Source organism: Gadus morhua, chromosome 18 (genome assembly GCF_902167405.1).
Source record: "Gadus morhua chromosome 18, gadMor3.0, whole genome shotgun sequence".
Taxonomy (NCBI): Eukaryota; Metazoa; Chordata; class Actinopteri; order Gadiformes; family Gadidae; genus Gadus; species Gadus morhua.
In genome coordinates this window covers 5,631,984-5,645,025 of record NC_044065.1, presented here as the reverse complement: position 1 = coordinate 5,645,025, position 13,042 = coordinate 5,631,984, and the positions used below count along the sequence as shown (strand labels likewise).

The following is a 13,042-nucleotide window of genomic DNA, read 5'->3' as shown; positions in this document are numbered from 1 at the left end:
TGGCCCATGATACGGCCGTGTTAAGGAAAATCAATATTTCGTGTTTTCAATGTTTGCGGTTGAGCTGACATCAAGAAAGAAAACGCCGGCGGTTCAACCGATCGAACGGAGCGATACGCAATCCCTCCGGTGATTGGTTGGGATGAAAAGCGCCCCCTGGGGAAACCCCACGCATCCTGTCCTGTGTGATGATGTCGCAGCCTCCTCAGCCTCCCTTCTCCCTCTGCCCGTCCATGTATGGAGAAGCAGGCCCCGGTGCCCGGTCTATGAGGCCCGGGAGGCTGCCTGGTACCCGGTCTATGAGGCCCGGGAGGCTGCCTGGTTCCTGGTCTATGAGGCCCGGGAGGCTGCCTGGTTCCTGGTCTATGAGGCCCGGGAGGCTGCCTGGTACCTGGTCTATGAGGCCCGGGAGGCTGCCTGGTACCCGGTCTATGAGGCCCGGGAGGCTGCCTGGTACCTGGTCTATGAGGCCCGGGAGGCTGCCTGGTACCCGGTCTATGAGGCCCGGGAGGCTGCCTGGTACCCGGTCTATGAGGCCCGGGAGGCTGCCTCGCCTCAGCGTCTCTGAGGGGGGGGGGAGCAGCTCTTGTTAATTAACACACAGTCGGAACCTCTCCGGTGTCCAGAGACACACACCGCCGCTCGAACCCACGTGCACGCTCGCGCAAACCCACAAGCGCGCTCGTGGGAATTAGACTCATGTTGATTCACCGTGGCGGGCAGGGTCAACATGGGACCCCAGAGCACTCTGACTACTGCATAACAAGTGTCCCACCCCCCCCTCCTCCCCTCTCGTCCCAACACTGCTGCATTACGTTTAGCTTAAGTAGCAGACAAACAACAGCATGCATCTCTGAGGAGTCCCGCCCCAGACGGGACCAACCTGAGGCCCTCCTGGCTGATACCTGGGAACCACGCCTGCCTCATAGGGTGCCCCCGTGTCGCCCTAGACCGGTACGGTGGGTTTGGCTGGGAGGAGATGAGATGGCTTCCATGCCTGTCCAAACAACTGGTCCTCTGTATCGATCTGAGGCTGTTTGATTGCTCAATCCATACTAGTCGCACTTCTATTACTGCAGAGTGTGTGATTACCCTCACACACACACACACACACACACACACACACACACACACACACACACACACACACACACACACACACACACACACACACACACACAAGCGTATGGTCATGACTTCTCTGCAGAAATAGCGCTGATTAAATTAAAAACAGCGAGGTCTAATGATGCCGGCCAACGTCCCAGTCCCCTAGCATCTCCCCCCCTCCACCCCATCCTTTAAATACAGTTGATCTCCACTGGCATGATTGCACGCAGTGTTTTAAGGCAGGTTTAATCAGCCTTACCGACCCCCCACGCTGACCTGTGGGATTCCTCATGTTAATTACACCCTCCCCCCCCATCCCCCCTCCTCCCTTACCCCCAAGCCCTCAGGCTCCTCCTTCCAGCAAGGTGGATGCTGATAGGTTGGTCAACCAATCCCAGAGGGCGTTGTATTGACAACACAAGGACCTTGAGGCAGCAGCCGCCGGCGAAGCCGTAAACACGCGGGTGGAATGGGGTTCTCCAGCGGCATCTGCTCCCTCATCAATATGCGTTCACCGCACTCGCTGGTGGCACTGTTGGTTTGTTTGTTTGTGTCCAGAATTCTTTCCCCGAAAGCCGTTATTATTAACATATAAAACAGCTTCCATGTAAGAGCTTGTATTAACTGTCGCCCGCCGCTTGCGGTAGACTCGGGGACGAAGGATGAGCATCCATTTTACGATGCACCGCGTGATTGACCGTCCGCGGCGATGTCCACGTCGGACTGGACCGAGACGTCACTTCGGCTCCGTACCTTTTCCCTCCTCGTCCACAAACCAGAAGTGGATGAACTCCTCAAAGAGATGGCCTCCAGGCCTTCGCTCTAGATAACATCTGAGGAGTCGGAACGCGTACATCCCCAGCCGGCCACGTACGCACTCCGACAACGGCCTCCATCAACAGAGACAGATCGCTGATCCCTAGTTCACAGCTGTATCAACGCCTTGTTTATTTCGAAGTGATTTTTTTAGGCTCTCTCTCTCTTGGTCTCTCGGTCTCTGTCCATCTCGTTCTCGGTGTCTCTCTCGGTCACTCTCGCTCTCTGTCTCTCTCTGTCTTGGTCTCGGTCTCGGTCTCTCTCTCGGTCGCGGTCTCTCTCTCGTTCTCGGTCTCTCACTCTGTTTCTCTCTCGGTCTCGGTCTCTCTCAGCCTCGTTCTCTCTCTCACTCGGCCTCAGTCTCTCTCTCTCTCTCTTTTGGTTTCTCTCTCTCTCTGTCTCTCTTCCTCCCTCTCTCGATAACATCTGATGAGTCCGAGCACGTACACCACCAACAAATGGCCTCCATCAACACAAACAAATCACTGATCTCTAGTTAACAGCTGTATCGACGCTTCAATTAGCAGAAGCTATTTCTTCACTTTTCTAGGACCCCCAATGAAACTTCTGGCAGGTGGTGCATCCCCCTCTCAATCAGGCTGTAACGACTGAGGGGGGGAAGAGGAGGGTGAGGTGCCAGGCTGGGTCACATGTTTGTGTAAAGCATGTTTCCACAGGAAGTTTGAGAAGCAGCCATGTGGTCTGGCGAGATAGTTCCAGTCTCCTGCCATCCTCACACTCGCCTTATGGCCAGCCCACACGTGTGTCTGCGTTTGCGTACACACACACACACACACACACACACACACACACACACACACACACACACACACACACACACACACACACACACACACACACACACACACACACACACACACACACACACACACACCTCTGTGCTGCCAAGCCTTGCCTGGCAGACTGCCGCTCTGTCTCGTATATAGCTCCCACAATATTTGCAGAGGACGAGGCCGTGCTCTGCCAGGCTGCCACACTAAGTGGCAGTCCGGCAGAGAGTGTGAGCGGGCCGATCCGACGGTGGCTAACCGTAACATCTGGGGGGTGGACCAGCATCAGCAGAGAGGGGGTCCGCTGCCTAGGGCTGTGCGACTAATCTGAGTTTGATCGCGATTTCTTGTGATCAAAAAAACAAATCGCATCAAGTTCAAATGTATTATTCATTTATTTTTAGAACAGCGGAATCCCAATTTTTTCATTATTTTTGATCTGAACATTTTCTACTTTAACATTTTGTGTAATTTTTTAAGGAGGAATTTCAAACTTTCAGTTAAAATGTTTTTTTTTGAGAAGAGAAATGCTGAAAGAATTCTTGATGCTTTCAAACTCAAAAAGAATCCTTTTCATAATCGTAATTAAAATGTTGCCAAAAAGAACCGTGATTATGATTTTCACATAATGGAGCAGCCCTAATGCCAGCGCTGATCTGCAGGTCTACGCCGTATCTCAGCAGCCAACCTCACGCGTGTCGCGGTCGGAGCCAAGGCTCCACACACAGCTCCATTCCTTGCTTTGTGTTGCTCGCGGCTGCAGTTTCTTAATTAGCCCATCGAAAAAGACTTTGTCCTTTTTTCCGTCTCCTGGTCTTCTTATTTCACTCCGTCTGCCTTCCCCTTTCCCTTTTGGTTCAATTTCCGAATTCACTGCGGCTACCGAGACCAGACACCGCTGCAGGTCCTCTTCGATTTCTAGGCCTTCTTTTTTTTTTTTTTTTGCTTTTGGCCTTTTTCAGACTACGTACTTTTTTTATTGTTTGAATTAATGAATAAAGAGTGTGCTCTCCAACCCGCCTGGTATGAATGGGTTCCAGGGTCGCTGAGGGGAATCACACAGTGCAATAATTGTCTCACGGAATAATGATCCAGTCTGTTATCCAGCGCTGCACGTTGGAAACGGGGTGATAATCACAACAACACGGGCGGGAGCTGTGTGTGCACGTTGCAGACTTATGAACACACAACTCAACACACAATAACCAATGCCCTTGTGTGTCCGTACCTGAGGTGACTACAATGTCTATCGTTCTACGTGTAGATCACCCTTGGGCTGACTATATAGGCTAAACATAGTATAGGCTATGACGTGCGCTTGCCGAAAGACTGAATGTCCAAGGGAGATGCAAAATAAAACGGCTCATTCAAACAAATAATCAAAGTCGAGATTATTGTTGAAACATGAAAACCCAAGACCGGTCAAGACGGGCAAGATGAGCAAGGTCTTAAGAACACTAACCCAAGGCCTCAGGTCCTTTCCTTTTGGGACATCTTGCCCTGTAGGGGGAGTACACACAGCGTAAACATAAATGAATCAAAACACAAAGACACACAATACTGAAAACGACAACTAAACGCAAACAAAGGAATTGTCTCCTAGACAGCGATCCAACAAACCAAAGCAGAGTCCAAGCACGTCCCCCTCGCTCTCCCTCCCTCCTGCTCTCTTCCGAGCGGTTCAGTCCGGTCCAAACCCTCGGGCGTGTCCCCGCTCCGCCCCGGACGGCTCTGAGCGGACAGCAGTACCGCCGTGGCCCCCGGGGCCTGGAGGCGGAGGCGATAGTGTTTCAGCGCTCGCCCCCCCCCCCGCTGTTCATCAGAGTGGCGCCCGGGGGAAATTTCCACGGTGAGCCGGGATGTGTGCTGGTTTTGCCCCCGGCGAGAGGAATCGCCGACGAGCATATTAAAGTTGAAAATCACTCTTGTTTTAATAGCCTGGCGCGCTGCTTAATCTGTAACAAGGCCGTATTGATCGACTCGGATAACGGATCTGAGCCGGGCTGCTCCTCGGTTGGTTACCTAGCGATGTCTCGGGGGAAGGGGGGGGGGGGCTCATTTGATGATCCACGTCGTGTGTGTGTGTGTGTGTTGTCTGCCGTTATGACCGTGGCTGTGCACACGTGCATGCACCACTTCCGTCGTTTGCATGAGGTCATCAAGCAAAAGGCCTCGGCTCAGGCCTCATTGTATTTAAGACATGCCAGATTCGTTACCTGCCGTCAGCGGGGCCAGGGGAGAACCCTGCTCCCCTGGTTCCACAGGCCTGAGAACAGGGTTTCACCAGTGAGAACCAGCCATGTGAGGCCGCTCTGATCATCATGGACGTGGTTCAAATTGAATGTCGGTCCGGCCTAAGACTCGCATGCCTTGTTTTGTAGAATGACCTCAGGTTCACCGACCAATCAGGACGCTGGTGCTCTCGTCCCCCTCTGCCAAATCCCTTTGGCGGTAAAGGAAAAACATATCGCAGTCTGAGAGTGACTCCAATTCACCTGGCAGACTGCGACGCTGCTTGTTATTCAGACCGTGAAACTCCCTCCCCCTAGTGCTGATTGGTCCTATCATGATTCATATCCCCATGCCCCTTGCTCTGATTGGTCTGTGCATTTTAGCATTTCTTTCAATGGGATCAAGACCGGGACCGATCTGAATAGAGAGACAGAATGGGAACTCTGAGGTCTGGATGGTCTCACCATGCATATAATATATATACAACACACACACACACACACACACACACACACACACACACACACACACCGCAGATGGATACGTTATGTTAACTTGGATGAGGGCTGAGGCTGGAGGTAGGGGTGAGGACTGGGGCTGAAGCTGGACGTGGGGTTAGAGGCTGAGGCTGTCCGGTCGTCCCGCGTCCTCGCCTCAGAGGACGTCGTTCTGGCGCGGTCGCTGTTCCGGCTCATAACGTGGCGTTTGTTTGTGCTGAAGCGCTGATCCCCAGGGGAGGGTCATTACCAGCTTGTGTTGTGTGTTGGACGCATTGAGAGCATCGCCCTTACAGCCATGTGTCGGTCTGGGTCTGGGCTGTTTCTCTCTCTGTATTTGTGGAATTATCAATTTTTGCCCGTTTACGACTCTTTTCTTTTTGTTTGTGTGTGTGTGTGTGTGTGTGTGTGTGTGTGTGTGTGTGTGTGTGTGTGTGTGTGTGTGTGTGTGTGTGTGTGTGTGTGTGTGTGTGTGTGTGTGTGTGTGTGTGTGTGTGTGTGTGTCCCTGCAGACTGCCGGGAGCTGCTCTTACCCCTGATGACGGAGCAGCTGAAGAGCCACCTGGAGGCCCAGGAGGAGCTGCAGGCCTGCTGCCAGCTGCTCAGCGACATCCTGGAGGTTCTGTACCGCACCGACGTGGTGAGTGACCCACCACCGCTGGGGGAGAACGGGCTCAGACCTCCAGGGAGAGACCCCGAGACGGAGCCCAGCAGGGGGGGTTCCCCCTCCAGGGATGGGGGTCCCCTACTCCGGGGATGGGGGGGGGGGTCCAACCGGCGCCCTACCGGACAGATATAATGGACTGACGTGACGCAAAACGTTGGTTATTGACATAGCCACGGTTGTGAGAAGAGACGGGACATATCGCCAATGGGTATTGATCGTCAGCTCATATAAATAACAAGCGAAAACAGTTCAAATGAAGTGGTTAGATAATGGAACATTTTGTAACGTTCAGCGCACGCCCATCTCCCCACGTCTCCCGCTCTCACTCCCACCCTCCCCCCCCTAGCACGTCCTACCCCCCCCCCCCCCCCCCCCCTCCCCCCCATACACACACACATACACGAACGCAGGCCACGTCTGTCGACTTAAAGACACCTCTGTGCTGTTGTGTCCTCTCTGTTCCCACAAGGTGCTAGAGGACGCCGACACTTACACGCACACAAACGCACACACCTGGGTAACATCTCAATGCAGCCACAGGCCGCACCTGCGTACCTACGGAGCTGAGCTGGAGTACCAGGTTGGGCTGCGCTGGGACCGGGTGAACCGCGGGGTGGGGGGCGGGTCGAGGGAGGAAACCGCATCGACTTCCCCCACCCGGCGTGAAACGGTGGTGAAGGTCTCGTTCGGGCTGTGGGAAACCACCACCATACTGCATCAACGGCATCCCATAATGACTGCAGTCCAGCCTCCTTCCTTCGGTTGTTATTTGATTTGAAATAATTAGATGCCATTGAAGAACACCCCAGGCACGGGCGTCGCTAATTAGCCCGGGAAATGACGATAAACACATTTGACTAAGGGTAAACAACTGATTCAGTTGAATGGACAGAGCTTGTGTACTTGGCGGGGTCCATGTAGCCGGGCGTGACCTGGTGATCCAACCCGGTGCTTCGTTACATCAGGAGAGCAGGACTGCAGGTGTCAGCACACCTGATGAAATCAAGACCAGGTCTCAGGAGCCCACCCGGACGCCCCCACCTGCCCGCTTATTATGCGCATGTGTGTGTCTGTGACAGTTTGACTCGTCGTGAGTGTGTATGTGTGGGGGGATGGGTGTGTGTGTGTGTGTGTGTGTGGGTGGTCAGTGTTGACCCAATACAGGAAACGATAGATGACAACACAATGTGTGTGTTTGTTTGTTCACTCACTGAATGATGAAATGTTTGGACGCTGTTGGTAACCTCAGACGGTTTCCTGACAACCAGAGAGCTGGACACACACAGACAGACAACGAGACAGTGTTTGAGGCCGTCACACAGATCTGGGGTGTGGGACCACGAGGCGGTGGATGAGCAGTCTTGAGTACATAAATGTGTTTCTGGATCATGGTGTGATCCACTGTTGGAACCTACTGGTCACGTACTACAGTAGTGCTACCATTCTTTGTTATGTGTTAGAGCATCAATCCGCACATCTGAAGACACAGCAACCTGCACACATTTTAGTCAACCTCGGGGAAATTTAGCGTAGAATTGGTATTTTTTTCTGCGCAGAATGTTAAGAAGCTATAGGGATCAGAAACGGGATGAGTTGATTAGATCTCACTAGAAGGCCTAAGTGTGTGTGTGTGTGTGTGTGTGTGTGTGTGTGTGTGTGTGTGTGTGTGTGTGTGTGTGTGTGTGTGTGTCTGTGTGTGTGTGTGTGTGTGTGTGTGTGTGTGTGTGTGTGTGTGTGTGTCCGTCCCCTGCAGGGCCCCACCCAGTGGCACGTCCAGATCATCATGGAGAAGCTGCTGAGGACGGTGAACAGGACGGTGATCTCCATGGGTCGCGACTCTCCCCACATTGTAAGTCGATGTCTCTCTCTCTCTCTCTCTCTCTCCCCCTCCCTACTGCTGCTGATATCCAAGGTTAATTAAAAGCCCCTCCGGTCCTACCATACACACATTCATGACTATTTCACGCACACACACGCGTGGATGCGCACACACACGCGTGGATGCGCAAACACTTGGGTACACACACACACACACACACACACACACACACACACACACACACACACACACACACACACACACACACACACACACACACACACACACACACACACACAGACGTGGGTACACGCACATACACAAAATGAAATACATCCACATCTTGCCATTTGCCCCCACAATCCGCTCCAAAGTTGTCTGAATGTTGGGTCTAACTCGGGGCCCAGCCTCCGCCCGTTGGGGATGCTTTGATCTCCTCCTGAGCCTTTTATCTCCCCCTCATCCTCCACCATTAACGTGCTGATCTTTGTCTGACGCTGTGGTTGCGTACCTGTTCATCTTTAACCGGTTTTGCTTTGTTTTTGTGTGTGTGTGTGTGTGTGTGAACTCACCAGAGAGCGTTTCTAATATGCGGTTTCGGTGCCTTAATCCAATCAGAGCACTTATCAGTCATCTCGTAAACACACGGTCTGTCTGTCTATCCTGTCTGTCTGTCCTGTCTGGCTAGCGCGCGCCGCTGCTAGCATCGTCATCGTCGTCATTGTCGTCTCAAACTTTATCAGACCCTTGAGTCGGGAGCGACGCTCGTGATCCGACTTCAGTAAAAGTCTTCCTGCGGGCTGAGTGGCAGCGCTGCGTCCCCCCGGTGTCGGCGGGAGTGGCGTCGGAGAAGGCTTTGCAAAGACACGCGTTTACTGTAAGCGATCCCCAGTCCTCCTCCTCCTCCTCCTCCTCTCTCCTTTATAAACAATGGCGCTCTGTCTAACTAACCTGGGACATCTTTTATAGAGGCTGCTTGACGCGAGGTTGAAGGCCTGTTTTTCCCCGGGAATGTTAATCATTCATATTTGCATTATTTATCATAAGATGAGTCGGGTTATGGATGTTCGGGGAGGTAGGGCGGGCCGTGGAGAACGGAGGAATATTCTATAGTAAGATGAGAGGTACGTCTCCGCACTCCTGGCTAAGAGGGAGGGAGGGGGAGAGGGAGAGGGAGGGAGAGGGAGAAAACACAGGGAGGCACATGTGCGGTGCAGTATCTTAAAATGTTAAAACCGGCAGCTCCACAGAATCCACCACCACCTCCTACGCAGCCTTCCTGCACCTCGAACAGGGGCTCATTCGAAACCAACCCCCCGATAAGCCTTGCATCATGTCTTTCCTTCCCCTCTCCGAATGTGTTTTCCATTCTTTTCTGGATTGATCCGGTTTTGACTCTGCACCTCGGTGCCACTTGTTTGCTGGGCCAACACCTGTAACGCCAGCGTGCGCACCTCTCCATTACCCTCCATTACACTGAGCGCTTCCCTTTCAGAACCCGACCCACACACTCACACTTAAACGCGGCCCTTTTGATTTAATTCATCGGTTCCGGTTTCCGTTAGGGACTTGTGAACCGTGGTGAAGCACGTCCAGCTCGCTTCCTGATTAATCCGTCTCCAGGCCCCTGCGGTCTCCACTGCAGATCTGGTCTATATGCACGCTGGGCCCTTGTTCCCCTTCTGCGGTACGTCATCACTCTGGCCTGTCTTCCTGCTGGCCCTTGTCCAGATTCCCTGTCGCTCTCCCTTAATGTGCGTCATCTTTGGGGCGCCATGTGGCTCAGGAGGTAGAGCGGGTTGGCTGGCAGGCGGAAGGTTGCTAGTTCAATCCACGGCTGCTACTCGCTGAGCGTCGAGGTGTCCCTGAGCAAGACACCTCACCCTAACTGCTCCTGACGAGCTGTCTGCCGCCCTGCGTGGTTGACTCCGCGTCGGTGTGTGAATGTGAGGCAGCATTGTAAAGCGCTTTGGGTGGCCACTGGTAAGAAAAGTGCTGAAGAAATGCAGTCGATATACCTTTTGATGTCTTTGAGTGACATACATGTATTTCTTTTGTCATACATTAAATGTCTCATAATTACGATGGTTTAAGGGGGTATCGGATCCTGGAGGAGTATCCCTTATATCCTTGGGGAGAACATTTGAGAGAAGTGATCTTCTCACATGTACTTCACCTTTTCCATCCCTCCTGTCTTCCCTTCACGGCTTTCATTGAGTTTGTCAAAGGCCAAATCCCGCTGTAATTCCCTTCCTCAAAAATAATGTTATTTTCCTGTTCTCGGTTTGAGAAAAAACCAAACCGAAAAACAAACCAGGGAGCAGCGAGCTGTCATGTTGCTCCAGTCCACATAATCCGTCCTTATTAAGTCTGCCATCACTTTATTTAACACGGTGTCGAGGGACTGGGAGGCTGATTTGCATACAAAGGAAGGCAGTGTGTGCTGTGCACGCCTCCGTTTAGTTCTCTGCCAGCATGTGTCACTCACTGCACCTTGTTCCTGCTCCACTTTCATCTTACACAGGGATGTTTTCAATCCCTCCCCTATGCGCTGGGAGACTCTTGTCAAAGCGCCATGCTTTATGTTGGGGTTGGGGAGTAAGGGGGGGGGGGGCAGGCTGCTTGTGAAACAGGTCCCTGCACGTGTCAGCCTACATAACGTCATGCTAATGCGATTGCCTGATTAATCTTCCTCGACGGGGAGCGCGAGAGAGCGATGAGGTTGGCCGCTTCAAGCTGACGAAACCTGTCACCCACGATGCTGGTGTTTGCTGCTGAATCTCGAGTGGCGAGTGCGAGAAACCTACTCGGCAACAGCAGAAAGCAGACGCCTGGCCTGTTTTGCAGGCAGATGCAAGCCACTGCAACAAGCAGGGCTTCACATCTGAGAGTCTGCCTCCTGCTCCCTCATCGCTACGTCTTCTGCAGTCATGTCCACGCTCCGACCGTTGTAAAGCTGCGTACTGTGAGATCCCCCCAGTTGCTCCCATCTCTGCAGCACGTTCTGCTTTACAGGAGTTCCTTGATTATAAGGCAGGTAGAACGCTATGGATGTATCACGGAATGTCCCAATGTTAGGTTAACAATACCATTTAGTGGAGTCATTGCAAATTGATTGAATGGCTAACCTGCAATTTGTCCTTTGGCAAGGCATTATCAAATGGAAAAGATTTTGTGTTGCCTTTTGTCAGGAATGAAGCAACCTTAGCCAGTATTTTTTAACAATCCTCATCACTTTATATTCTGGGGTTTCTGCACCGCTTTCAGTGTCGTGACTTAAAGAGGCTGCCATCCCTCCACCCTGCTGCGTTCCTCCACCTTCCATTTCCCTGAAGTTTGTGGAGGAGACGAAGTCATGAAGGCAGACGGTTAGGGGCGGGTCTCTGCTCTTGATTGACAGGCTAGGACTGGCTTCCTGGTAGCTAGGAGTTACACTTTGCTGCATGCAGGCAGCGAACAAGCACATAGCAACGCAATTCACTCATGTCTTGTCATAGCAATCTCAAGCCCACTCGCCCTCTCTCTCTCACTCGTTCGCTCTTTCTCTCTCGCTCTCGCTCTCTATCACTCTCTCTCTATCGCTCTATCTCTCTCTTGCTCTCTCTCCCCAACTCAAGCCTTGCTCGATCTCTCTTGGTTTTAGACTTCAGCGATGACGTTATCTCAGAGTGAAGTTCCGTCGCGCCGCCAACCTTCTCCGTGACTCTCTCCCTGACTCTCACCACTCACCAGAGTACCGCAGTACTGCTCTGGGGTCGGCTGCGTAGTGAGACGTGGCACCGCATCGTAATGACTCTAACGCACACACACTGATCACACACCCGCTCACCCAGCCCTCCTCACCATGAAGCCTGCCTCCGAGGTCGCTGTCGACTTGACCGTTAAAAAGGGGCGAGATTCTTGACTTCCCGGGAACCTGTCTACAGTCCCCTAAAACACCAGCACAGCAACCACATCCACCTCCATCCCCACCACAACCTTTACACCCATCACATCCACCACCATCTCCTCCACCACCACCTCCTCCTCCTCTACCACTGTCACCTCCTCTAACCCCACCACCTCCACCTCCACCACAACCTTGACACCCACCATGTCCACCACCACCACCTCCACCACCATCTCTACACCCACCACGTCCATCACCACGTCCACCCCCACCATCACCTCTACATCCACCACCATCCCCTCCACCACCTCCTCTACCCCCACTACCTCCACCACCACCTCCAGCACCACCTCTACCCCCACATCCCCTGGAGTTGCTGAATCAGCGATATGCATCTCACGTCTGCGTTTACAGCCCAAGATCAGCTAGCGTGCCGTCTGAGTATGCGTTCTCCCAGCCCGTGTGGGGGGCCCGGTCTAGGTATATCTCAGGAGATGAAGGGGTGCTGTGCATCGTGAGTACCCCTTGGATCACCGGTGGCCTGAGCAGAAGGGTGAACTTGGATTCGCCACCTGGAGGATTGTGCTGCTGTACGATGTGCTGCACCCCTTGAACACCCAGCCCTGCTTCTCTCCCACCCCCCGGGTGAGACAGAGTCTTTGTTCCACCTGTCATTTCTATGATGAGTTGCCTCCGCATGCTGGATTCCCTTGACACTACATGGCACTCATGGCTCATGACAGGATGTTGTTCTGGCTCTTGAAGGGTAAATTCAGCATCAAACATGAAACTGACTCCGCCAGCGCCATACTAATATCAGGAGGAACATGTCGGTTTTTTAAAAATTGACAATCCATCCCCCCCTTTTGCGACGCTCCACGTCACTTTGGATTGAAGGATAGAAAAACAAAAACAACATCAATACAGAGGTCTATAGAACATCAGTCTGCTCCTTGTTTCCATCTTTTTATTTTGTATATTAAACGCCTTCAGTCGTGTTTTTTCCTCCTGTTTAAAAACCGTATAAAACACACAGTATTGCACATAGTAAATCAATTGCACTTCATCATCTTCTTCTTCCGCGGTACAGAATAAGCGCGCCGTCCTCTGGTTAATGCTACAGTCCCAGCGAGCCGTGTGCAGGTTGGGGGTGAGGAGGGGGCCCGGGGCAGCTGCAAGGGCCCCCGCAGGGACCCGATGTGAACCGAGGGCAATAAAGCACTA

General features: G+C 52.7%; 1 protein-coding gene across 2 annotated transcripts in view; it reads left to right on the top strand.

Moving 5' to 3' along the window:
• Positions 1–13,042, top strand: part of dock1 (dedicator of cytokinesis 1) — a 189,843-nt gene that overhangs the window by 75,575 nt on the left and 101,226 nt on the right. For both annotated transcript variants that reach the window (XM_030339626.1, XM_030339627.1), the window contains 2 exons: positions 5,956–6,083; positions 7,864–7,959. In XM_030339626.1, coding sequence (XP_030195486.1) covers positions 5,956–6,083; positions 7,864–7,959 — 224 coding nt within the window. The remainder of the gene's footprint in view (positions 1–5,955; positions 6,084–7,863; positions 7,960–13,042) is intronic.